This window comes from Homarus americanus, unplaced genomic scaffold (assembly GCF_018991925.1).
Source record: "Homarus americanus isolate GMGI-L3 unplaced genomic scaffold, GMGI_Hamer_2.0 scaffold51859, whole genome shotgun sequence".
NCBI lineage: Eukaryota > Metazoa > Arthropoda > Malacostraca > Decapoda > Nephropidae > Homarus > Homarus americanus.
Genome location: NW_024711292.1, coordinates 18,559,438 through 18,586,498, shown reverse-complemented (window position 1 = coordinate 18,586,498; position 27,061 = coordinate 18,559,438). Strand labels below are relative to the sequence as shown.

Sequence of the window (27,061 nt, the reverse complement as noted above, 5' to 3'; positions counted from 1 at the left end):
AAATACGTAGCGCTTAAAGTGTACTGTACAGTACAGTGCTGTGGCTTGGCGCGGGGTTATGCAGTGTTTACAGTTCACGTTCGACATTACATGTTCAATTGATTTATGTGTTTTGTTTGTGAAGAATTGCAGAAATAATTTATGTAATATTTATGTATACAGTATACCTGTACAGTATATGTAAAATGTAAAATTTTAAATAAGAGAAAAACAAAATACATAGCGCTTTAGACCCGCGCGCTCTGTTTACTCCACACTTTGTTTGAAACACGTGTGAAGTTTTTAAGTGTCCTCAGTGAATTCTGATTACTGTTTCTCCAATTTTGTGACTATGGAAAGGAAGAATATCTCTGGGAAGCACTCTGGTGATCGCATTTCCGGTGGTGATCGTAAAAGAAAGGCTATAACACTTGAAGAAAAGCTTGATGTTTCATGACTCCTCAGCCTCAACATCAACCTTCTCCCCCATCAAGTTATATTCATATTTTTTCAAGGTAAAGTGTAACATTTACTGTATGATTTCATTATTAGATATGAATGTAACATTTATTTAGACTGTGCTATCCTTTGTGTTAGGCTAACTACGAAATTTTTTTTCGATTTGGAGTAATCTGCACCTAACCCTATTTTCTCCATAAGCCCTGTTATTTCTATTACACGAATTTCTATAACATGATGTTTTACAAGAACACTACTATCGCGTTATAGCAGAACTACCTGTACTTGGAATTTGTTTCCATGTTCTTTTGCTCTAATCACGTACGAACCTGTGAATTTAGGCGAGAGTTTTGATATGCGTTCCGGCGCTTTTATCATTACTTTGTCTCCTATTTCTAATTTTATAGGCTTAGCTTTTTTGTGTTGCTTGCAGATCATTTCAGCACGTGAGGCTGCTAAGTGTTTTCGTACTTTTCCATGGATGCTCGTGAAAACATTGATTTGTTTCTTGGCATAGTCATCCATGTTGTACACAGGTTTTGGAATTCCTGTTAGTAAATCATATGGCAAGCATTTATCAGTACCGTAAATTATGTAGTATGGCGATTTGCCTGTGAAGCTATTTATAGATCCATTGATGGATGCTGCAACCTGTGGAAGCCAGTCCTCCCACGAACTATGCATTGGATTCACCACATGTCGGAGAATCTCAAGAATTTTTTTATTCGCACACTCGACCAACCCATTTGAAGATAGATGGTAGGCGGTTGTGAAAGTTTGTGTAATGTCATATTGTTGACATATAGCAGCTAAGAGTTGATTCTTAAATTCTGCCCCGTCATCCGAGAGTATCACTCTAGGTGTAGAGAAAGGACAGATTAGATGAGTGACTAATGCATGAGCCACTGATTCGGCGGACTTGTTCGTCAATGATGCGAGTACCACAAATCTGGAAAAATGGTCAACGCAGACAAGTATGTAACTAGAGCCTTGATGGCTTTTTGGTAGTTGCAATAAATCGATCACAACTATATCCCATGGATGTTCCGGCGTCGGGTATTCTAAGATTGGAGCAGGATCCATCGTTGTTCCCTCGTGTTTTGCACAAGATAAACATTTAGCAATGTGATGCTCGATGTCGGTCCTCATAGTTTTCCAATAATATTTTTGTCTAATTTCTGTTAGACATCTGTCTCGCCCTGGATGCCCAGCTTGGGGTGCATCATGGAAGAGGGTGAGAATGTTTTCCTTTAATGATGTAGGAATAACAATTTGAGAGATTGACTCTTGTTGTGCTTTCACTGAGCGATATAGTATGTCATGCCGCAGCTCAATCTGTGAGAGTGGTAGAGGTAATTTGGGCAAATTTACCTTAATTGTGACAGGGTGAACGTAGGTAGTGGCGTGACAGGAGCTATGTGTCTAGATAGCGAATCAACTACCACGTTCGCATGGCCCAGCAAATACTTGAAGTCGGGTGCAAACTCCTGTATGGTCAGATACCAGCGCGCTAAACGCCCTGATAAATTCTTCCCATTAAATAGTTCTGTCACGGCTACATGATCTGTGTGGACTGTGATCGGATATCCCAAAATGAGATCCCGAAAATGCTTGAGAGCCCACACTACAGCTAATGCTTCTAAGTGAGTAGCTGAATAACGTGTTTCTGCATCGTTGAGGGTGCGACTGGCATATGTTTACTACCCGTCATTTTCCTCGATAATCAGTTTGCATGAGCACCGCCCCTAAACCTAGGCCCGAGGCATCAGTACACATGATAAATGGTTTTGTGTAGTCCGGGAAGGCTAACACTGGAGCTTTCGTTAAGGCGCTCTTGAGGGCATTAAAACTGTCCTCTTGTTCCTTATTCCATGTAAACTCCACATCCTTTTTGAGGAGTTTATTGAGTGGTGATGCTAATTTGGCATAACCTTCAATGAAAGAACGGTAGTATCCTGATAATCCTAGGAAACTACGAAGTTGATCTACATTCTTGGGACAAGGGAATTGTTTCACCGTCTTTACCTTGCAATCTATTGTGTGTATACCATTGCCATCCAATAAGTGTCCAAGAAATTGGATTCTGGATTTGAGAAATTCACATTTGGAAAGTTTCACTTTCAATCCAGTTAGATGTAGCTTTGTGAAAACTTCTCGTAGCTTCTTTAGATGACATTGTAATTCTTTGCTTACTATGTTAAGATCATCTAGATAGGCATAGACTGTGTTACCTATCATTCCAGCAAACAAGGTGTTTATCATTCTTTGGAATGTTAGCGGCGCATTTCTTAGAACAAATGGCATTCTTAAGAATTCGAAATGTCCCATAGGCGTACTGAACGCAGTTACCTCGCGGGAATCCTCATGTAAGGGAATTTGCCAGTACAGTGGCCTCGGTTAACGAACTCAATCTGCTCCAGAAGGTCGTTCGCTAACCGAACGCTTGTTAACCTAAAACCATTGTTTCAATGGGTTTTTGGGTAATTGGTTCCAGCTCACCGAAAATTTCCTAAATTCAACAAAAATGGTAGAAAAGTTCACTTACTTTGAGGTGTGTATGTAGAAGGCTCCTGGATGATGATGATGATGATGGGATTTAGAATGGGGGTGGAGGAGAAGGAAGAAGAGAAGGCATTGGGGTGGAAGAGAAGTCACCCCATGGTGCCATTTCACCCATAAAATTTTAGCTCTCTGGTTTAATTCAAGATTATTTTCTTTAAATCAATGCTGCACTGCATTATATATTGTCAATATATAAAATATATTTCAAAATGACCAATAATTTGCTTGGAAACACAGAAAAAAAGCATTTAGTTGAAGAGAGTCTCAAGCAAGATGTTACCTCCAGTGAAAACAGAGAGAGACTGACGCCTGTTTGCTGTGTTAAGAGGCTGGATGCCGCGCATTAAACTAGTCACTTTACCTTCAATTTCGTTCAATAATTGTTAAAATGACTAAAAAATTGAATATTAAACTTTTAAAATTATTGAATAGTATAAACTTCTTGATATTTACAAAAATAGTAAGGAATTTAAGCCCTAGAACCGATTAATGTATTGGCGGACTGATACTAAAGCTGGTTGCCCGGTCAGTGCAAGCGAAAACATGTTGAGGTCGGTTCGTAAGAAGTTCGTTAAGCGAATTTTTTTTCGTTAACCGAATTGAAGATCCTTATGAAGGCAAAGTTCGTTAATCGAAATTACGTTACCGAGGTGTTCGCTAAACGAGGGGTCACTGTACCCTAAGTAAATCTAGCTGAAGACTGTGTTGTCTTTTCTTAGTGACTGTAGTAAGTCAGTTAGGACAGGCATTGGGAACCTGTCTGGTACAGTTACCTGGTTGACTCGTCAAAAATGTATGACTGGTCTCCATCCTCCATCTTTCTTGGGAACTAAAAATAAAGGTGAGTTCCATGGTGATGAGGAAGGTTGGATCACCTTTTGGTCCACCATGTCTTGTACTATTTGCTGGACTACCGCTCTTCTGCTGTGGGGTAGCCTATATGCTGGGTTGTAGATTGGGTTAGCTTCCGGTTTGAGTGGAATATGATGATTTGTCAACGTTGTTTTATTTAGGGGTTCTCCAGGTAATGCTATGATTTCCTTGAATTCTGCGAGTAATTCTAAAAGATCACTTTTGCTTCGAGGATAATCGACTACTTTCACGTGTGGCGCTTTTAACGCTACATTATTCACAATATGGGATTTTTCGTTTGATTTACCCTGTGTTACACTACCTATTGGTAATTCTAATGGCTCTTCGACAACCGCTTTGTCATAAACAAGGAAGTTACCTAAACAACATCCCTTTCTTAAGGTTATGGGTCCCCCAGTTCTATTGAGAACGAGAACATCTGTGAGACTACCTATTCTAACAGTGCTTAAGGTAGACTCAAGTGACAAACCTTTCACTCGTGAGCTTTCACTCAGACACACAACATCTGTTCCCTCACTCACATTTGGCAAACGTATTGTGACTCTAGTTAGTTCCTGGCTATGTAACCGTTGTACACCAGTTGACTCAACAGGCGTTAAGAGTCCAGTTCTGGCCGTTTTCATCCGAAATGTCCTTTGTGCCACTAGGTGGAGTTTCAAAGAGTGACTCCGTAACTAATTGCTACTGTGCCAAAGACTCCCCCGCGCCTGTCGAGGCTGTTATTACACGAACACCCGAAGTAAGCAATGGATGTGAAGTTTGCATTGCGTGATATGTTTCACAATTATGCGTGATTGTTTGATCTCGTGGCTGAACGTTAATGTTGTTCTGCCTTAGAGTGGTCAGACCAAGTAACCCGTCCGCTGGCAAAGAAAATGCCTTAACTCTGTAGAAATCTGCCAAAAACGCTTTACTGGACCTAGAAAAACGGAGTGGTAGTGTTATCACCCCCGCTATGTCTAATTGGATTCCCGACACACCGGACAGAGGAATGTCTGTAGGTCTTATTGGCCACTTATTTGGAGGATATCGCCACTGGAGTTCATTGAACGACTTTAATGAGATAACATTGGCACAGGCCCCCTTATCTATAGCTAGGGATAACTGAATGTTACCTATCCTCGCTCGTACGGTCAACACCTCCACTTTGTTTAACGCGGCGATTAATGAGCCGGTGATGGAAGCGTTGTTTTCTTAAACCGTTGACGCTATCCCAGATCGTGTTTCTGGACGCGCTCCTCTTCCCCGGAAGGCTGTATAGTTGGCTCCCGTCGATTTTCCATCTCTTGCCTCCTACGCTTCGGACATATGATATTTTATCTACGTCACTGCTAAACTAGTATAATCAGAATCTTCACCGGTAAACTCTTGTACCTTAATATTATTTAGAAGTAGCCTTACCGGTTTACCGGCCGTTGTAGGCAGTGTGTTAGTAGAACCACCTGTTGCCATTTTTGTTGTGTTAGTTAAAGCACTAGCGTTAGTAACAGGTGAAGGCAATGGGTAAATGTTACCTGACCTTAATTGTCTACTGTGTAAATACTCAAGCTGAGAATCTATGAACTTTTCACAGCTAGCTAAAGAGTTGGTAGGTGTTAACTTTATTTTGACTAATTTGTGGTAATTCTTCCTCACTATCAGTTGGCACTAGGTCCTGTGAATTATTAGATGATTGGCTACCAGAGTCTGAGTCACTAATTTCCTGTTTGATACCCAAAAATTTTGGAAGAGGGTCCATGTATAGGACTATTTATCACTTCATTCACTGTATAAAGACTCACTACGTTGCCCACTCATAGAGTAATGCAAAAAAATATACAGTGACCCCTCCGTTAACGAACTCAATCCGTTCCAGAAGGTCGTTCGTTAACCGAAAAGTTCGTTAACCGAAACCATTGTTTCAATGGGTTTTTGGGTAATTGGTTCCAGCTCACCGAAAATTTCTTAAATTCAACAAAAATGGTAGAAAAGTTCACTTGCTTTGAGGTGTGTATGTAGAAGGCTCCTGGACGATGATGATGATGGTGGGATTTAGAATGGGGGTGGAGGAGAAGGAAGAAGAGAAGGCATTGGGGTGGAAGAGAAGTCACCCCATGGCACCATTTCACCCATAAAATTTTAGCTCTCTTGGTGTAATTCAAGATTATTTTCTCTAAATCAACACTGCACTGCATTATATATTGTCAATATGTAAAATATATTTCAAAATGACCAATAATTTGCTTGGAAACACAGAAAAAAGCGTTTAGTTGAAGAGAGTCTCAAGCAAGATGTTACCTCCAGTGAAAACAGAGAGACTAACTCCTGTTTGCTGTGTTAAGAGGCTGGATGCCGCACATTAAACTAGTCACTTTACCTTCAATTATGTTCAATAATTGTTAAAATGACTAAAAAATTGAATATTAAACTTTTAAAATTATTGAATAGTATAAACTTCTTGATATTTACTAAAATAGTAAGGAATTTAAGCCCTAGAACCGATTAATGTATTGGCGAACTGATACTAAAGCTGGTTGCCCGGTCAGTGCAAGCGAAAACATGTTGAGGTCGGTTTGTAAGAACTTCATTAACCGAATTTTTTTTCGTTAACCGAATTGAAGATCCTTATGGAAGGCAGTTCGTTAATCGAAATTACGTTAACCGAGGTGTTCGTTAAACGAGGGGTCACTGTATTTATAATGAGTTATGGAAATGAAGATAAAACATATATTATTAGTTAAATGTGTTTATCTACTTTCACCTTTTTGTGCATTGTGCACGTAATATATATCTTTATATTGACTACATGTGAAGACTTCTTGAAGTTCACTTGTGTTTGTGTAGTTTATAAAATAATGATTGTTTGTGAACTACCTGCGTGGAGAGTGCGTAGAACCTCGCACTGGCTACGACGTCAGGAGTCAATGACGTTCTTCTCATGGAGGGATGACATCAAATCTGGTTGTAATCCACCTTGGGTCTTGCGGCGATCGGCCTAGGGGCTGATCAGGGTCTTGCGGCGATCGTTCTGGGGGCTGATCTGGGGCTGACCTCTGGGTTGGAGTGATCTGCCTGGGGGCTGATCTGGGGCTGTCCTCTGTTGCACACTGGCGAGTCTTGATTGTTTAAGCAAGAGATTGTTTGATTGTCTGGAACCACTTTGACAACCTTGCTAAACTCCGGTGATGTAGTGTTAGCTGGTTTCAGCCCAAACTTGGGTAGGCTCGGCTGCTCTCGGCTCCGGTCGGGGGTAACCTTCAGTAGTATGTGTGACTGAGGGTTTGACTGCTATGTTTGCAATTTGTTATAATGTTTTTGTTACCACTGTGTCTCTATGTATACGTTTTCCAAGTGTTTATAGCCACTGTCCACTTAAATTTCTTGTAATTGCTTGTTTGCTGTTGATTCACTTAGGATGCCACTTAAGTCACTGGAATCACTTGAAGTAATGTTTGTTTCTGAGCGTTTGACAGATTCTTCTTATAATCCATCCCACTGCTGCCACCAGTGTGTTGGTCACACAATATACAGGTATATATATATATATATATATATATATATATATATATATATATATATATATATATATATATATATATATATATATATATATATATATATATATATATATATACACATATATATATATACATATATATATATATACATATATATATATACATATATATATATACAGTGAGTTCTGCTATAACTCGTGTTTTGACAACGCGAATTTGCTCGAACGCGATTTATGAATCGAGGAACAATATTTGTAAAACGCGAACTCGTTTGCTCTAACGCGATTCCACTCGAACGGTTGTTGTGGCTTCAGTTCACGTTCGACATCACATGTTCAATTGAGTTATGTGTTTTGTTTGTGAACAATTGCAGAAATAATGTATGTAATATTTGTGTATACAGTATACCTATATATTATAAGTAAATTGTAAAATTTTACATAAAAGAGAAAATCAAATTACATAGCGTTTTACACCCGCGCGCTCTCTACATCACACACAGTGTTTACAGTTCACGTTCGACATCACATATTCAATTGATTTATGTGTTTTGTTTGTGAAGAATTGCAGAAATAATTTATGTAATATTCATGTATACAGTAAACCACTCACAAGGTCCTACAGTACCACTAATTATTTTATACTGAAACTTACGTTTGGTAAGCTGGATTAAAATGAAGATTACCGGTATATTAAAATAATAAAAATGTATTATAAACCAGTCTAACATACCGTAATAAAAACAGCTGCTATTATCATCCCCCCCCACCCTCATTTGCCAGTGACAAGAAAGGGAAAGTGACCTTGACTGTGACCGCCTGTGGCTATTTTTAGCCGTCCTTGTGTTCGGAGGTGGTCAGTAATGCATCTCTGTATATTTACTGATCATAATACTTATCTCTTATAAATAATTCATTTAAAATTTATTTTTTTGCAAAGAATATTCAGTAAATGACTGCATTAATTCTTGAAACTGCCGACAGTGGTAAATTTAGGATATAAATAATGAACAGAAGTCACGTCATGGATTCGGAGTTTGGTCCTTAACGATCACCATAAATGTAGCCTCCCTTTTTCGCGAAACACGTATATAAATTAAAGAAAATACTTTCAGTATATTTAATATATTACAGTATATTATATATAAATAAATAAACAAATAAATTCAAATTCCCTTATCATCCTGTGTCATATACAGAAATACTTGAGTCCCTGAGCGAGTACACAAAAAGAAAACGGACATCCTGGAGTGGATAGAGAACGGACATCTCTACTGGGGGACTCAAACGTTTCTCATGTTTTGTGGGCGCTCTAGCATAATATGAATAATATGTAAATTACAATTATATATATATATATATATATATATATATATATATATATATATATATATATATATATATATATATATATATATATATATATATATATATATATATATATATATATATATATATATATATATATATATATATATCTTGATAAAATCACACGGAAAATGGAAACAACGGAGTACCTTAGCTTTCGTCTTTATTCAAGACATCTTCAGAGTAACTGTTACATGTGGACAGAGAGGTTTTAAATATTGCGGGTGACTCTGTAACAAGGTCAGGGTCACGCCGATGACATCCACTAATCAAGATTCAACACAATAATTTAGGTGCAGAGAAGGGTGGTGACGATACTGTCAGAAAAGGGACTCATTAAAATAACTATCATACATCAAGATCAAAGGTTTTCAAAGTATTTTTTTTAACCTTGGGCCACTGGACAAATAAATTTATGCGTAAATATTATCAGTTTTGAACTGACCATCATACATTTATTTGTCAGTGGCCCAAGGTTAAAATGTTTTGAAAACCTTTGATCTTGATGTATGATAGTTATTTTGTGGGTCCCTTTTTTTCGACCTGACCTGTCTAGTACCGCCACCACCCTTCTTAAGCTCCTCTACGTGTGTGTTGGTGTATGGATTAGTGGATGTCATCATTATGACCTGACCTTATATTTTTAGTCACCCTGTATATTTAAGCCTCTCTGTCCATGTAACCCAGTTTTTCCTGAAGATGTCTTTAACAAAGACTTAAAGCCAAGGTAATTCGCTGTCACTTTCCCCGCGGTGATTTTATCAAGATTTATCTTATCCAATGCCATTGTGGATTTACATGAAATATATATATATATATATATATATATATATATATATATATATATATATATATATATATAATATATATATATATATATATATATATATATATATATATATATATATATATATATATATATATATATATATATATATATATATATATATATATATATATATATATATATATATATATATATATTGTAAAATTTAAAGAAAAGAGAAAACTAAATAATGAGTATTTAAAGTGTACTGTACAAAGTGTTGTGGCTTGGCTCAATGTTTACAGTTCAATGCTCTACATCACTTCTGTTCAATTGATTTATGTGTTTTGTTTGTGAAGAATTGCAGAAATAATTTATGTAATATTTATGTATACAGTATACCTGTACAGTATATGTGTAAATGTAAACTTTTAAATAAGAGAAAACAAAAATACATAGCTGCTTAGGACCCTCGAGCGCTTGTTTACTCCACACTTTGTTTGAAACATCGCAGAAGTTTTTGGCGTCCTCAGTGAATTCTGATTACTGTTTCTCCAATTTGTGACTATGGAAAAGAAGAATATCTCTGGGAAGCACTCTGGTGGACGATCGTGGTGATTGTAAAAGAAAAAGGCTATAACACTTGAAGAAAAGCTTGATGCTCACACTCCTCAGCCTCAACATCACCCTTATCCCCATCAAGTTATATTCATATTTTTCAAGGTAAAGTGTAAGACAATGTATGATTTCCACATTATTAGATATGAATGTAACATTTATTTAGACTAGCATCCTTTGTGTTAGGCTAACTACTTCTAAATTTTTTTCTGATTTGGGAGTAATCTGCACCTAACCCCATTTTCTCCATAAGCCCTGTTATTTCTATTACGATTTTCTATAACACCTATGTTTTACAAGAAATTACTAATACTATCATGAGTAGCAGAATTCACCTGTATATATATATATATATATATATATATATATAGTAGTATATATATATATATATATATATATATATATATATATATATATATATATATATAAGTATATGTATATATATATATATATATATATATATATGCGATAATCATGCTGTTGTCAGCATATATGTCTAGATCACGCGCACCTACAGTATTTACTTGTATATATATATATATATATATATATATATATATATATATATATATATATATATATATATATATATATATATATATATATATATATATATATATATATATATATATATATATATATATATATATATATATATATATATATATATATATATATATATATATATATATATATACATATATATAGTAAATCTCATTTACGTCAATTGAACCCACAGGGTAATGTGAGGAATTAACAGACATATGGGGATTAATTCCACATTGAAGGCCAACTTCATTTTGACGACACAGTCTGCGCGTTGTAGTAAAATATATCTAATTTTGCGATGGCATGCACACACACTAATATGGTAGAAGAGGTTGTGTCTGAAATGAAGGTTGCTTAACATACGTTAGCTGAGATGGCCGCATACGGGATGGAGGCTGGTTCCGAGGCAGAGGGCAGATTCCCGGCCCTCAGGTGAATCAACACCATCACTATCCGGCCATAGTTGTCAGGGCCTCCTGACAAATCCCTACAAAAGTCACCTTCACTGTCACTATCACTGGCTCTTGTGGGTTATGGCTAAGAACTCGATAATGCTTTTTTGACGGGTTATTAGTGTTGATGTTGTCTTGATACACCTTGATGTACCGCCCATAGCCTTGCACCAGCCGGTATGGAAGACTTCCTATAGCGTCATCATCTTGGTCGCTGGAAAGGAAGAGCTTCACTTCTCTGCACACCTCGATGGCACCCTTAATATTACTATGCTAACTTCTTCTGGATTGACGCACTTTCATCTTCCTCTTTCACTGACATGATCATCTTCCAACATCTCGTCGGCAGTCATTTCAGGATCTCTTGATCACCCAGGATGTCTTCGTTGGTGGTCTCGGAGAAGCCTTCAGCTGTAATATTGTGCTAGCTTCTCTTGCAAGGACCAATGCCTCTGTCACAGACTGAACCTCACCAGTCACAGGTTGACTTTCGCCTCTCACCTGGTATACCATGCAACACATGGCTCCATGCGGACAAATCGTAGCTATAGACAGCTGATCCCATGCCTCCACCAAGAAGTCCACACAGCTTGTTTGACGTGCTAAATTTTTCCTGAAAACTGTTTGACGAGAACTACTTGATTCACCACCTCTTGTTCCTTCTTCTTTGTCCTCGTCCCCGCCGCTTGCTCTTTGCTATCGGTGTCACCCAGCTTACGAATCCTCATCCTGGTGTTGGTACAGTCGTTCAGGAGCTTAAATTTTTGCAGAGAATGCAGCTTTCACATTGCAGATCAACTCCTGGGTATCCATAGGCTGGATTAATGACGAGTGTTGGGAGGAAGGAAGACCACTTTACGCTAGTGATCCATAATAGGGGGCTATGTCCTGGTGCATTGCCGCTAAGCAACAAAAATCTTGAATGGAACATTCTGTTGCTCGCAGAATTTCTTCACATTGGGAACGAAACGGTCATCAAACCAGGAGAGTGACAGAGCAGAAAACATCCACGCCTTTGCGCAGTGTCAGCCAGTGCGGACATTAATCTTGCTCATGTCCACGCTCTTGTAGGTGTGCGGCTTGTGGGCTGTGCGAATCACCGATAACTTGGGCTTACAGGTAACACCGGAGGCATTGGTGGTAAAGAGGACGGTGAAGCTTCCTTCCTGCAACTTCCTCACCCTAAATCTTGCTTCGGGCACTGGACAACTTAAGGTCTTGGTAGGCAGCTTTTTCCAAAATAGACAGGATTCGTCCATGTTGAACACCCGGTCGCCGTGTACTGCTCCTTCCATAACCTCACGTAAGAACGAGGAAAATTCTAGCCGCCACACGGTCAGCACTCGCCACCAGCAATGTTGATGTTGGTGATCTTGTTCCTCTTCTAAACCTATGCAGCCAACCAGAGGAAGCGCTACTGAAGGGTTTGAGCTCTGCAATTCCCCATCTTACATGACACCGCTACAAGCACAGCTCACGGGTGTACTGTTGAATTTTAATCGCAGACCATCGCCAGGTTGGGCGTCAGCGCCTCGGGATCTAATTCTCCAGTGCACACCAGCAAATTTCAACCTTGCCTGTTCTGGCAATACTTGGATCGTTGAGGCACCTGCAGACTTTGTAATTTCATGTAGCTCTTGACGGATGGTCCTTTCAGACGTAATCGCAGATTCGTTGACTTCATGCTGGCGCCACGAGATCAGCTGGATACGCAATTTTCTCCAAAATCTTCGAATGATCTTGTGAGCCACTTCGTGCTTAGAACGCCGCATTTCTTTGCTTAGGCGTGCTGGAGTTCACGCAGTGAAAGGTTTCTTCGGCAGGCGAAAGTTGTTTACAGAACAAATGGATGCACGTGAGGTTACCAGTGGGGTGCCTGGAGGGAGGAAACCGCCGCCAGCTAGGTCAAGCGTTAGCTCTTTTTCCTCCTCACATCATCGCCATATTACTTTAAATCATCATGCAGCCGAGGGCGTGCGTGATGCATGCCTGTCACAACCGACACGTTACGCCACCGATAACGCCAACAGAGACATGCACTGGGCGCAACTCCGCCGCTGTTCGCCAGTGGTGTGGGTCGACCCAAAATAGCGTTTAGCCAGACACACAGTGCATATATGGGTGATGGTTTTAGTGAATGTCTTTTCCTGAGTAGGTATCAAGGTGAATGAGAACAAGGAAAGTGTTCAATGCAAAGCTGCAATACTGTGTGTGTGTGTGTGTGTACAGGTGCAGGCATATATATATATATATATATATATATATATATATATATATATATATATATATATATATATATATATATTGTTATAGTTATATATATATATACATATACATACATACATACATACATACATACATATTGTTGAGTTGGTTGTTATTGTTGTGCTACAGGCTGGCTGGCTGGCTGGCTGGCTGGCTGGCTAAGGCTACTGACACACACATACATTACATTATTGGCTACACATATTATTATATATATATATATGTATATATATATATATATATATATATATATATATATATATATATATGGCCATTTCCCCGCTAACGCTGCTTCACTTAGCTGCTGTGATATACGCTGTGCCTTTGCCAGAGCTGAACTTTCACTTAACACGGAGATTTTTTTCCACATATACGCCGTGAGTGTCCGGCCGCAGATGCTATTTTTAGATTTTGCCCACGCCGCCATGCGCCACCCGCCTCGGCCACCGCCTCCTCCGCCCGGGCCTGCCTGCCTCTCCCTCTCCCTCTCCCTCCTTCCTCCCTCCTGGGCTGGGCAAGCCGGGTAAGGCTAAGAGTGCGTGTGTGTCTTTGTTGCGTTATCACTGACGTCATATGACGCATCGACGGTGATGTTATGCATCCTTTTACCCCCTCTGCTGCTAGCTGTAATTGGCTTAAAAGTATTATGACGTGACCACCCCGGGAGGGGAGGGAGGAGGGAGATAGATACACCTTAACGCGATCCATTGTTCCAGAAATGGCCTACTGACCACCACCGCCCCAGAGAGAGACCTTTCCTTACCTGACCCAGCGCACTAAGCCAAAGAAGACACGACGCTCATTGCTACGCAGGTGAAGTACCCAAATTGTTCAAGATTTGGAGAAAAGGAAGACGCAAGTTGGATCTCACATACCAGCATTGGCGGCCAACGTAATCTAATGCATTCGCATTTATCAAGAAGCGATGCAGCCAAGATCAAAGAGCATATGAAAATCACAAAGTCTGCAGGTGCTTCATCTATCGCTATTGCTGCAACAGGGTGCTGGCAAAAGTGGAAAATTTGCTGGTGAGTTATTTGCGCGCCAGCGCTGACGCTAACATGGCGGTGGACACGCCGCCAGTGCAGAGAGTATTTGACGCGATGCTATACGCAGCAGTGACACGCAGAACTGGGAATTGCAGAGCCTAAACCTTCAATGCTTCCTCTGGTTGGCTGCATAGGTTTAAGAAGAGAACAAGATCACCAACATCAACATTGGGTGGTGAGGAAGCGAAAAGGACCGCAGGTGACGGCTAGAGATTTTCTCCGCTTACGGAGATTATGGAGGAAGGAGCTGCGCGCAGTGACGCACTGTGGTGTTTAACATGGACGAATCTGGTCTTTTTCTGGAAAAGTTACCTTCCAAGACCTTCGTTGTCCAGCTCCGCCAGTTAGCGTAAGGGGTCGGAAGTTGCAGAAGGAACGATCACCGGCCCTGTTTCACCAATGCCTCCCGTACCTGTGTAAACCAAAGTTATCGCATTCACAAAGTCCGCAGTCGCGACGCTGAAGAATATGGACATGAATGCTTTAATGTCCACTGGCTAACCGCATGTAAGGCGTGGATGTCCTCTTCTCTGTCCTCTTCTGGTTTGACAACTGTTTTGTTCCTGACGGAAGAAATTCTATGAGCAACAGAATGTTCCATTCAATATTTCCAAGTTGCTCCTGACAACGCACCTGGACACTCGCCCCTACTTGGCGGATCACAATTCCAACGCAAAAGTGGTCTTCCTTCCTCCCAACACTACGCCATTAATCCAGCCCATGGACCAGGAGTTGATCTGCAATGTGAAAGCTACAAGACTCTGCAAAGAAGTTCAAGCTCCTGAATCCACTCTACCAACACCAAAGATGAGTTATGTAGTTGGGTGACACCCCCGACAGCTTAGAGCAAAAGCGACGCAGGACAAGGAACAAGAGGCGTGCTTACTCAAGAACTTTGGCTGAAACAATTTTGGAAGAAGTTTAACGTTAAACAAGCTGTGGTACTTTGGTGGAGGCAGAAGGGATCTGCTGACTATTGCTACATTCGTCATCACGCGATGGAGACATGTGTTGCATGGCATACCAGGTGAGAGGAGGAGTGAACCTGTGACTGGTCAGGTTCAGACTGTTGCAGTAGCAGGATCTTGCCAGAGAAGCTGCACTCAATATTACAGCTGAAGCCCGAGACCACCAACGAAGACATCCTGGAGGTGATCAAAGATCCCAGCGACTTCCGACGCAGATGTTGATGAAGAAACACGCCAGTGAAGAGGAGGAAGAAGGTGCGCCATTCTCCTCAAGAACCTAATTTAAGTCATAGTGATATTAAGTGTCATAGAGTTTACAGAAAAATTAAGTCCGGCCTCTTTCTCAGCGACAATGACGATGAACGCTATGAAGACTTCCATACCCGACTGGTGCAGGCTATGGAGCCGTACATCAAGGTGTATCACTTCACAACATCAACACCAGCCGCCAGCAAAGCATAACCGAAGTTCTTTTCGCCCGCAACCCACCACAGCCAGCCCAAGCCAGTGATAGTGAAAGTGAAGTTGACTTTGAGGGATTTGTCAGGTGCTGGGCCTGACAACTGTAAGACAGTGATGTTGATTCACCTAGTAATGGTGATCTGTACCCTGAGGGCCAGTAATCTCGCCCTCTGCCTCGAACCAGCCTATCCCCGCATGCCTACCCATCTCTTCTACTACCGTAAGTGTTCCACCTAACTTTTAGTTTCTCTTAGGTAACCTTCATTTTCCTATGCTGTCCCTTTTTTTTTTATCTTTCCTAACCTAACCTCTTCTATACGGTTTTTCATACCATCATAAAGTTAAGATAGAATTTTTACTACAACATAGTTATGTGTCGTCAAAAAGTGGAGTTTGGGGGTCGGGTTGGCTCTATTGAATTAATCCCATATGTTCTGTTGTTCACTTAACGCTGATTTCACTTTAAAGGACCCTCTTCTAGTTCAATTGACTACAAGTAAGTGGGTACAACTGTATATATATATATATATATATATTTATATATATATATATATATATATATATATATATATATAGTATATATATATATATATAGTATATATATACATATATATATATATATATATATATATACACACACAGTATTACTACCTTCCCTCTAACGCTGCTTCAATTTAACGCTGCTTTTATCGTACGCCAAAAGCTCTCGCCAGAGCTGAACTTTCACTTAACACGGATTTTTCCACATATACGCTGTGAGTGTCCGCTCGAGACGCTTATATTTAGATTTGCCCCACCCGCCAGCCCCTGCCTGACTGCCTGTTTTAGCTCATAAAATCTTCCATACAAATTATTTCCGCCAGAATATAATTTACATTTCTGAATTCTTATAATTTAGGATTATTTTGGAATATAAACATCATATATATTTTACCAAACATACAATTTTAGATAAAAATTGAAAACTATGTTATCTTTTGTGCAAAATATATGACATTTATATTCAAAATATTCTTGGTCTTACAAGGAATCCAGCAATGTCAATTATATTATCCTAACTTAGTTTGAGGTATTATTTATTAAAATTTAGTGGTTATCCCACACATCTCCTTGGGACGGTTGGTGGTGGGGGTGGGGAGGAGGGACCGACCGACCATCTGTTACCCCAAGTGAAGAATTATTTTTTTATTAACTGGGAAGATATTTGTTTTAGCTCATAAAATTCATACAAATTGTTTGGTCAGAATATAATTTACATTGCTGGAATTCTTACATTCAGGATCATTTTGAATATAAACATCATATATTTGCATTAAACATACAATTTTTAGATAAAAATTTTTCTCTAGGTAACTATGTTATCTTTTTGTGCAAAATATATGACATTTATATTCAAAATATTCCTGTGGTCTTACAAGGAATCCAGCAATGCTCACTATATTATCCTAACTTTAATCTGAGGTATTATTTATCACTAAATGTTAAAAAACTCTGGAAGGAGGATTGTGGGGGTGGGGGGAGGGTTGGGACTGACCGCTGTTGGAAGAGGGGGCAAGTAAGGTGGGGTACTTTGATTGACAGATAGTGCCGCGAAGATTATTTTTTTTTTATTAACTGAAGATATTTGTTTTACCTCATAAAATTCATACAAATTACCCGTCAGGAGACTTACATTGCTGGAATTTTATAATTTAGGATTATTTGAATATAAACATCATATATTTTACTAAACATACAATTTTTAGATAAAATTTTTCTCTAGGTAACTATGTTATCTTTTGTGCAAAATATATATGACATTTATATTCAAAATATTCCTGGTCTTACAAGGAATCCAGCAATGTCAATTGTATTATCCTAACTTTAGTTTGAGGCATTATTTATTAAAATTTAGTGGTTTTCCCAAAAAATTTCTCTGAGAGGAAGACAGTGAGTGTAGTGTGAGAAGAGGGGGGAGGGAGTTGAGTCCATTATTTGAATGGACATTAACTTGGCGACTGTATTTCTGGCTTCTTAAGTACACTGTGTGCATGTACTACCATAAAATTAAGATGTTATTTTTACTACAAAACATAGGTATGTGCCTTCAAAAGTGGAGTTTGGGGGTCGTGGCCGTTTCTATTGAATTAATCCTATATAAGTCTTGTTGAAATTACTTAACGCTGACCCTCTGGGTTCACTCAATCACAAGTATGGGTAATTCAGAGTATATATATATATATATATATATATATATATATATATATATATATATATATATATATATATATATATATATATTACATATATATATATATATATATATATATATATATATATATATATATATATATTCACAATATTTCATAATCTCAGTCATGTACTGAATATTCTATGTAAAAAATAAAAATTTTAAATGAATTATTTATAGTGTGGTCGACTTCCTACACAAAGACAGGCTATAAATAGCCTTCTTATCTCCCCTCCATATCTTACCCTCTGTTCTCAAAGAAAAGGTCTTGGTAAATAACTTTTGTTTGTTTATTTTCATTGTTTGTCTAATTTATCATGTTGTATCAAAGTAATATTACTAAAAGTTGTAGGCAGCTACCAAACAGGGAGATACTACCGCCTGGGAAGATATTGGAAGCATAATGTACAGTATTGTCTAATGGTAGATCCTACTTCCATATGGCATCACAAAAATTGTGACCAAGTCTTAGGCTGCTGGTCTATCTTTCTGCCTCATTTACACACAATTACAGAGTTTCAATTGTTTCTCTTCCTTTGACAACACAACATACATACAATATAATGTTTCTCACCTTTGATCTTTTTTCCTTTTTGCATTTATTTATGGTTGGTTATTTAAAATAAGGCCAATTCACTTCAAGTATTGGCATCAAATTTTACTAGTGACTCACTTAAGCGTCAGTTATTTAACTGGAACTAATGTGGGTGTGAGTAAAATATTTCCATTCACTTGAAATAGATTTGCCGATTTATTTGTTTATTTATTTATTTATAATATACTGTACACACTGCAAGTATTTTCTTTAATTATATACTTGTTTTGCGGAAAAGGGAGGCTACCATTATACCTGGTAGGTGAAGTTGACCAGACATTTATGGTGATCATTAAGGACCAAACTCCGAATCCATGACGTGACTTCTGTTCATCATTTATATCCTAAATTTACCACTGTCGGTAGTTTCAAGAATTAACACAGTCATTTACTGACTATTCTTTGTAAAAAAACAAATTTTAAATGAATTATTTATAGGAGATAAGTATTATGATCAGTAAATATACAGATATGCATTACTGACCACCTCCGAACACAAGGACGGCTAAAAATAGCCACAGGCGGTCACAGTCAAGGTCACTTTCCCTTTCTTGCCACTGGCAAATGGTGGGGGGGGATGATAGCAGCTGTGTTTATTACCGGGGTATATTGTTCTTTTACGGTATGTTAGACAGGTTTATAATACATTTTTATTATTTTAATATACCGGTAATCTTCATTTTAATCCAGCTTCCCAAACGTAAGTTTCAGTATAAAATAATTAGTGGTAGGACCTTGTGAGTGGTTTACCATGTTTCCATCACCACCCTTGACACACTAAACCGCAATATTTAAGAGGTAAGAATTTTAGATCTGGTGCTTAAGACGACCCCAAACTTTGGGCTGATTTTTTTATGGTTCAAATTCCGTCTTATAGGCCGAGATATGCGGTATGCGACTTGGAGGATTGTCGTGTTATCACAGTGACCAACGATTTCATAAATTCTGGACCATAAATATGCATACCTGTATATGGTTCAGACCTATAGCACAAACTGGGAATACCATCCCACTGTGCAGTACCACGTTGTACTCATACTTTGTGTTTTGTCCTATGTATTTATAACGTTGCTTAATATATCCTGTGTTGTAACTGCACTGGAAACTGCTTAACTCTCCCCACCCTTCTAGGCCACCCCCCTCCCACCCACCCTTACACTCTGACCCTTCTCAACCCCTGCATTACCCCGCCACCCACTCATACACTGGCTCCAGTCCTCTTCTGGCCTCCCTCTCTCCCTCACCCATGAATGCTTCGGATTCAAGAGTCGATACTCCCAGGGTTCACATCAGACAGAGAGGGTGCATTGACAATGCTGATTGTACCAGTTGGAAGTGGAAGAGACTGTATCAGTGTAATAAACAAAGATACATGATAGGAGGCTATGCATACAGTGTACCAGTGGAGTAAGCAAAGATATATGATAGGCTATGCATACAGTGTACCAGTGTAATAAACAAAGATATATGATAGGAGGCTATGCATACAGTGTACCAGTGGAGTAAACAAGAGGAATGATAAGAGGCTAAGCATAGCAGAGACAGAGTTGGAAAGTGAAAGAATTCATGGGTTAAGATTGTTTCATTAAGTCATCTTAGTAGCCAAAGTAAATAGCTGTGGAGTATTGAGACAGTATAGAAATCTTAATTATTTGGTTTTTGTTTTACTTCATGAAATGAAAAATTCATTATTTTAATTTATTTGTAAGTGTATTTCTTCCACCCCCATTTAATTAAGATTAGAACCAAGGTAATAGACTCTAGTTAGATTGATTATGAGCTTTATTAAAATGTAACTTATAGTGCTTGTAGAACCTTTCCTAAGTCCTTTAGTACAATACCTTGTATCACAGTAAGGCTTGAAATTTTCCCAGGCACCCTTGAATGATGCAACAGCTACAGGTGGCTTCCTTGGGCTTAGCGCACACACCAGTCGTGCACACATGGTACGGGCCATGCTGGAGTCTCTAGCATTCCGCATATACCAGATGTACAGCGCCATGCTCAATGAAGCAGACTACGAGCTTCTTAGTCTCAGGTATGATCACCATGAAATTTAATAAACACAATTTTTATCCCTTTTCGTTGCACATGAGTTGACATTTACCTGATTGTATTATCTGATCCTTATTTTTTAGGTGAGCACCTGATATTCTTTGTAGTGTTTGAATATTGCCCCATACAGATATATTGTGCATATTCCACATGATTGAAAGTGAAAGTGGGTCTCATAGGCATGACTGCCCATTAGTGACAGAGTGGATTCAGCACACTTTATACTAAGCCTTCAGTACACAAGGAGGCAGCATGGCCAGTACTTTGCTTGAACATATTCACTTCCCCAAGTTGTAAACTTAGGTACCCTTTTCAGGAATCACTTATTTTTGTAGGAGCAGGCAACACTTAACTATGCAATACAGTGGTACTGTACAAGAAATAACGAATACATGTAATATATATCCAGATTATTGTAACACCAGACTGTGAACTTTCTAGTAATTTTATTCTGCAAAAATAAATACCAAAGTAACTTTCTTAGAATGAACATAATATAAGCTTGTTGGTAAGACCATCATACCATGGCAAGGTATGATAATTTACAGTGCTATGACACGGGATTTGTAGACATTCATGGTCGTGATGTACATGTACTGTATTAAGCAGAAGTTTCCTATGAAATTAATGCCGAGCAATGGTTACAGACAAAGCCGCAGTAAGGCATTTTTGCACCATGGGCAAGTTTCTTGAAAGGTGCCCCATTCTTTTTTCTTGGTTTAAAAGAAATATTTATACAGTAGAATCTCAATAAACCAGACTAATTGGGGCACACCCCAGTCCGGAAAATGGAGTCCAAAAAAAGTGAATATATGGAGGTAAGGACATAACCCTGCTTTATCTAGACTGTTTCTGGATAATCAGACATAAGTCTGGGTGTCAATAACTGTTTTCACTGATATGATTGTTTCATACTGTAAATTGTTTACTTATACATAGTATAGATAATAGAAGAGCTTTTCCATGTGTACTGGGTAGGAATGTCACCAAACAAGGCTGCCCACGGGCGAGTGACCAATCTTTACGATGAATCAGAATGAAAAATCACGAGTTCATCGGGCTAGAGATAATTTTGCTTCATGCGTAAGTGAAGGAGACTTCTTAAAAAGATCCTACAAATTTGAAAGGTTTTATATTGAATAGTTCTACAATCTGCTTGAGAATGTATGAATATTGTTTAATACTCATTAGCTGACTCACCGAGTCACCACCAACACAGAAAAAGATGATGAGTGGACGTGTAGTAATTCATATTGTACACTAGCAATGAATAAATGTAGATTATTATGGAAAAATGTCAGCCCAGGCTTTAAGTTCATGCATTCAACTACAGAAAATGGTAAGACTTTAGTTAAAGTAATTCAAACAATGGTGGTGGTAATCCTCCTGGGAAGAGCAGAAAACAAGCATGTTGCATCATCCATATGACACACACACTCACACACTACTATTACTACTTTGCTGTCACTCGGGATTTGAGTATGACGATCATCCAACTATAATACGATGGTATGACTTATTAACGAGTTTTAAGGTGACTAAAGAGGCCGATACAGGACCAGCAGTGACGTTCACAGATGTTGCACATGTAGAAGGCTCCATCTAGTGCGGGAAGGGAGGTAGCGGCAGCGTCTTTTTGGCGTTGGCGCTTGTCTGCTTCAGTTTGCAGTCGGGCTAACTCGAAAGTATTGACACCTTCTCGTGTGGTGCTCCTCCAAGAGTTGCGGTGTGGAGTAATCATCTCCCAGGTGAGGGGGTCGATTTGGCACTTTTTCATGTTTGTTTTAAGACTACCCTTATACCTTTTCAGTTGCCCGCCAGCGTTACGTTTACTATTCGTTAGGTGACTGTAAAGTAGCTGCTTTAGGTTCATTTGGTGCCAGGTTAATAAAAAAAAAATCCCACACTCAACTCCAGATGAGTTACTGAGCAGCACTGTAGCCAAGTTAGACTTGTCACACTAACCACTAGGCAGGCTACTGGACCAAGCTGTGAGGCATTATGGTTGTTTTTCAACTTCTATTTTTGGGAAGATATACGTAACTTTCTTCATTTATGTTTATTCGGTTACATGCACACACCATCCTAAATACACAGGCATCCCCCGTGTTACGGAATTTTGCTCTTACAGAATTTGTAAATTATGACCAATAATTTCGTGTTGCGGCCCGTAAATCCTCCCTTACAGAAATTGGGGTAAATTTTAACAAACACAAGGCCTCACACATGCCTTTCAGACTGACAGACTTGACAAGTTTCACCAACCATAAAGACAGTTGAAGCTTTAAACATCACTCACAATGGATCTTGAATATTCCAACTGTAATCAGACATACCTAAGTTGCCTCAACAATTGCAACCCCAGTTGCAATATCAAATTCTGTGTCACCACTAAAAAATAATAGTCCCTGGTGCACTCTTAAGATTAAGAGAAAATGGATGACTCAGGAGTGCTGAAGTGAGAGAAAACGGACTCCTATGACAGGGCACTCAAATAAACATACACATAGCTGTATAATGCAATATTATGCAATATTAACCCCTAAATTGGTGTTTTAAGAAGGTATATCATAAATTATTTAATGTACTGTATTGTATGTTTTTATAAATGTTTATTTTCATTAATAAAAGTGCTTGAATTACTTTTTTGGGGCCAAAAAAATTCCTTAGGAACGCATCTCCAGTTTTATAATGGAAGTCAATGGGAAAATAGGTTTCGCGTTACGGAATTTCGCGATACGGTCAATTTTCCGGGAACGGAACCCTTCCGTAACGCGGGGGATGCCTGTATTGTGAAAAATTTAAAAGAAATAATTGTCCTAGGGGCAAACCTGTACTCAAATGTACCAAGTTAATTACTAACATTTTTATGTCTAGCGCAAACTATTTGATGTTTATATTCACATTAATCACTATCTTTCAAGAATTCTAGCAATGTAAGATATATTTTGCCAAGTCAATTTAGTGACATTTTATAAATGAGAAACTTAAACTCCCTCTATATGACTGATAAATACACACTTGGTAACCTTCACTGCCTGGCTGTGTCAACACCCCACCTCTCCCTCCCCCATCCTCCTAGCCAGGGTGAAGGTACTTTTAGGCTTAAAGTAAAATTTCTTCTTATAAAATGTCACAGACTTAACTTAGCAGAATATAACTTGCATTCTTGAAATCCTTGCAAGATAGCGATTAGTTTGAGTATAAACATCCTATAGTTTGCACAAGAGATAAAAATTTTAGTACTTTAGCTCAGTACATTTAAGTACAGAGTGAGTACAGTAATATGTTGCTCAAAATTATGGCTTTTTCACAGGAAAAAGTCTGTAGTATAACTAATCCCAGCGGTCACTGTACCTGCTTCTCGTATCATCGAACAATATCGCTCGTACTGTATAGCGAATATATGGTGCAAATTCCTTAACCTCGTATCACCGAATTCTCGTATAAAGAATGCATGTATAACGAGATCCCCCTGTACTGGTGTCACCTAGAGGATGATTATGAGAAGGAAAGGACCTCTTGTGTAATAAAGAACTACTTTTTGTACAATATCTACTGGGGTGTGTTATTGTATTTTATATGTATTATGTATTATATTTATTGTTTATTGAAGCAGTTTTGGAGCAGTTTATGTGTATTTTTTGGTACTATACCTAACCCGTAATTATTGCGATTGTATTGTACAGATTCCAGGTTAATATATATCTTGAGGAGGCTCTGGTGTCATAAAGTGGTAGCTTTATCCGAAGAAGAATGTGAAGGTTTGTGGTGAGGCTGGTCTGGAAGCACTACCCAGAGACCGAGTGTTCCCAACACTTTCTGTGAGAGACTCCTCTCTCTCTGTCCTGGGATGTTTTGCCTTGGAGGGATGTGGCTTGAAAAACTCAAGGCTTTTTGGTTGCCATATCCTCTTGTGTTCCCTCGCCACAGTATTGTTCCTACATTCTTGGAAAAAGGAGTAGTGCTTGTGGAGGTCTTGATCCTCATCATATTATTCTAGCCACTCTGATATTTGGTCTAAACTCTCTCATGACAAAGTTTGGGTGATGACTTGCCTGTTGTCTCCTCCTCATCTTCATCCTTGCTTTCTCCAGGTTTGTCTTATCCTTCCATGACCTCCCTCTGTATCTCATCCTCAAACTGGTAGTGGTGGCCTGGTTCCCCAGCATTTCATTGTAGCCACTAGGAGAAATTTTTTTCTTTGACTTCTGTTTCACCACTTCCGACTCAGTCCCTGATCAATTCCTGTGGCTAGAAACCCTGAAAATAATGGCAGAAATCAGTTCCCTTTCTTATGAAATTGAAGATAGAAAATTTAGAAGCCATGAAAACTATAAACACTTTGTACTCATTGTTTGTGGCGAGTTAATGAGCCTGTGAATTGAGGCGGGCTGTAACTGTCAAATGCTGAGCCCTTGTTGCTGTTGTGGTGCAAGAGGTGGTTTTGGTGACAAATGATAAGGTTTGGTATTTGTGGGTGGTGAGCCTATAAATTATAATTGTTTTCACTCAGTAAAGTAATAATTAAATTACATAGCGAGTTTTTCATTACATTTGGTATTCATACAAACTGTAGTTTAGAAAATACAACTTTCCCCCTTTTGCAGGTTTTATATATATCTTTGTCATTTCCTTGCTGATTTACCTGATTTTCTCGTTGAAATAACCAGGGTTATAAGAATATATATTACTTAATATTTTAATACAGTCATATGTACATGCTATACATCGTGATACTTTTCGTGACAGCTGCCACTCACTAAAGACCCCCTAGATTATTGTCTAGTGCTTTTGGCACAAAACTTGGATATGTGCTACTGCTACATCACCCTCCTCCTCAAGACTGGTGCCTGGATCTGCCCCTGCTAAGTATATATGTACAGGTAAATATATATTTATGATATCTCAATCTATGATAATTTGCATTAATGATGCAAATATGTTAAGACCACTCTCACGTTTGTGTTGTAAACAAGCTCACATTAATGATTTTCGTCATCCCGCCATTTTGCCAAATCGGCGTATGGAACGCATCACTCACTTCATCAGTCAATTGAGGCATCATCTACCCGAACACCACCTTGTGAACATTGGTGAACTACAGCTCAGCCATTGTTTCTTCCTGGTTACATGTGTGTGTAAGAAATGAAGCTCAATGTTTATCAGTTTTCATTGTTCTTTTTTTTTTTTATCATAGACCTTTTTCCCCCTTACAGTAAGAGGACTTCACTAAAGTTTACTTTGTACTCTGGTTTGGTGACTGTGAAGTGTTTTTGCACTGATTGTGAAGTGCTTTCCCTGCTTTAGTAACTGTTAGGGGCTTTTGGTCTGAATGTGAAGTACTTCCCCTGCTTTAGTGACTGTAGTGTTTTTACACTGACTGTGAAGTGCTTTTCTCTGCTTTAGTGACTGTGAAGTGCTTTCCCCCTGTTTTTGTGACTGTGATGTGAGCAGTGTAATTTTGAAAATGTCTGGGAAGGCCAAGGCATCCAGGAAAACCATGTCTCTGGAGGTGAAGCTTGACATTGTGAAGTGCCATGAGACATGCCAGAGGCTGTGTGGAAGTCAGAGTGACGTCTCCACTCCACCTTCAAGAGTCCCCTTAGCCTTGAAGGGGACATGTGATGATGACCAGACTTGTTCTTAGTGGTGTGGTGGGTGTTGTTTAATTGTGTTGTAGTGCCAGGAGCCTATCCCATTGAACCCCCATGTTATAATGAACCTGATTTATGATATTTCAACCTGCGATGGGGTTTTCAGGAACCTACACCCATTGTAAATAGAGGTTTATCTGTACATTATAATGTATATTTTTATGCAGTATTAATGTATACATGACTCATGTGTACTTAATGAAATTATATCATCCCCATCGAAAAAATACTTTAAATTATTTCATGAAGTACAGAGTATATTGGATATTTTCCAGTGTATTTTATGGCCTTTTCCCATGGAAGAGGTCACCTTTGATGCAAATTCTGCACAAATTGTGGAATAATTATTGAACTGTGAACTGGTAAAACTTGGATTGGGTAGGATTTACTGTATCTGTTAATTCACTGGCTATTCAAAGCACAGTCAGATTTGGAATGGAGGTTGTCTCATAAGCCCTAGTTCAACTAGACTGTTACACAGCAAATAACAATGATCTGATGAGAGAGTCTTCCTACTTCTGACCACACATAGTCCTCTGGGCAAAAACAGTTTTTCTCATAAGTTGCCTGTTAAATGACCCATGGGGCATAAATATATAGTATATATATATATTTTTTTTCAATACATTAGTTGTCATAGTTGATAGTCTCAACCAAA

At 38.6% G+C, this 27,061-nt stretch overlaps 1 protein-coding gene across 4 annotated transcripts in view; it reads left to right on the top strand.

Annotated features, from left to right (window-relative positions):
* The window catches only part of LOC121854641 (putative glycerol kinase 5), a gene marked incomplete at its 5' end in the record, with an annotated part of 197,031 nt that overhangs the window by 135,059 nt on the left and 34,911 nt on the right, over window positions 1-27,061 (top strand). For 3 of the 4 annotated variants that reach the window (XM_042349443.1, XM_042349356.1, XM_042349607.1), the window contains 1 exon segment: window positions 20,566-20,729. In XM_042349443.1, coding sequence (XP_042205377.1) covers window positions 20,566-20,729 — 164 coding nt within the window. 4 annotated transcript variants of the gene reach the window in all.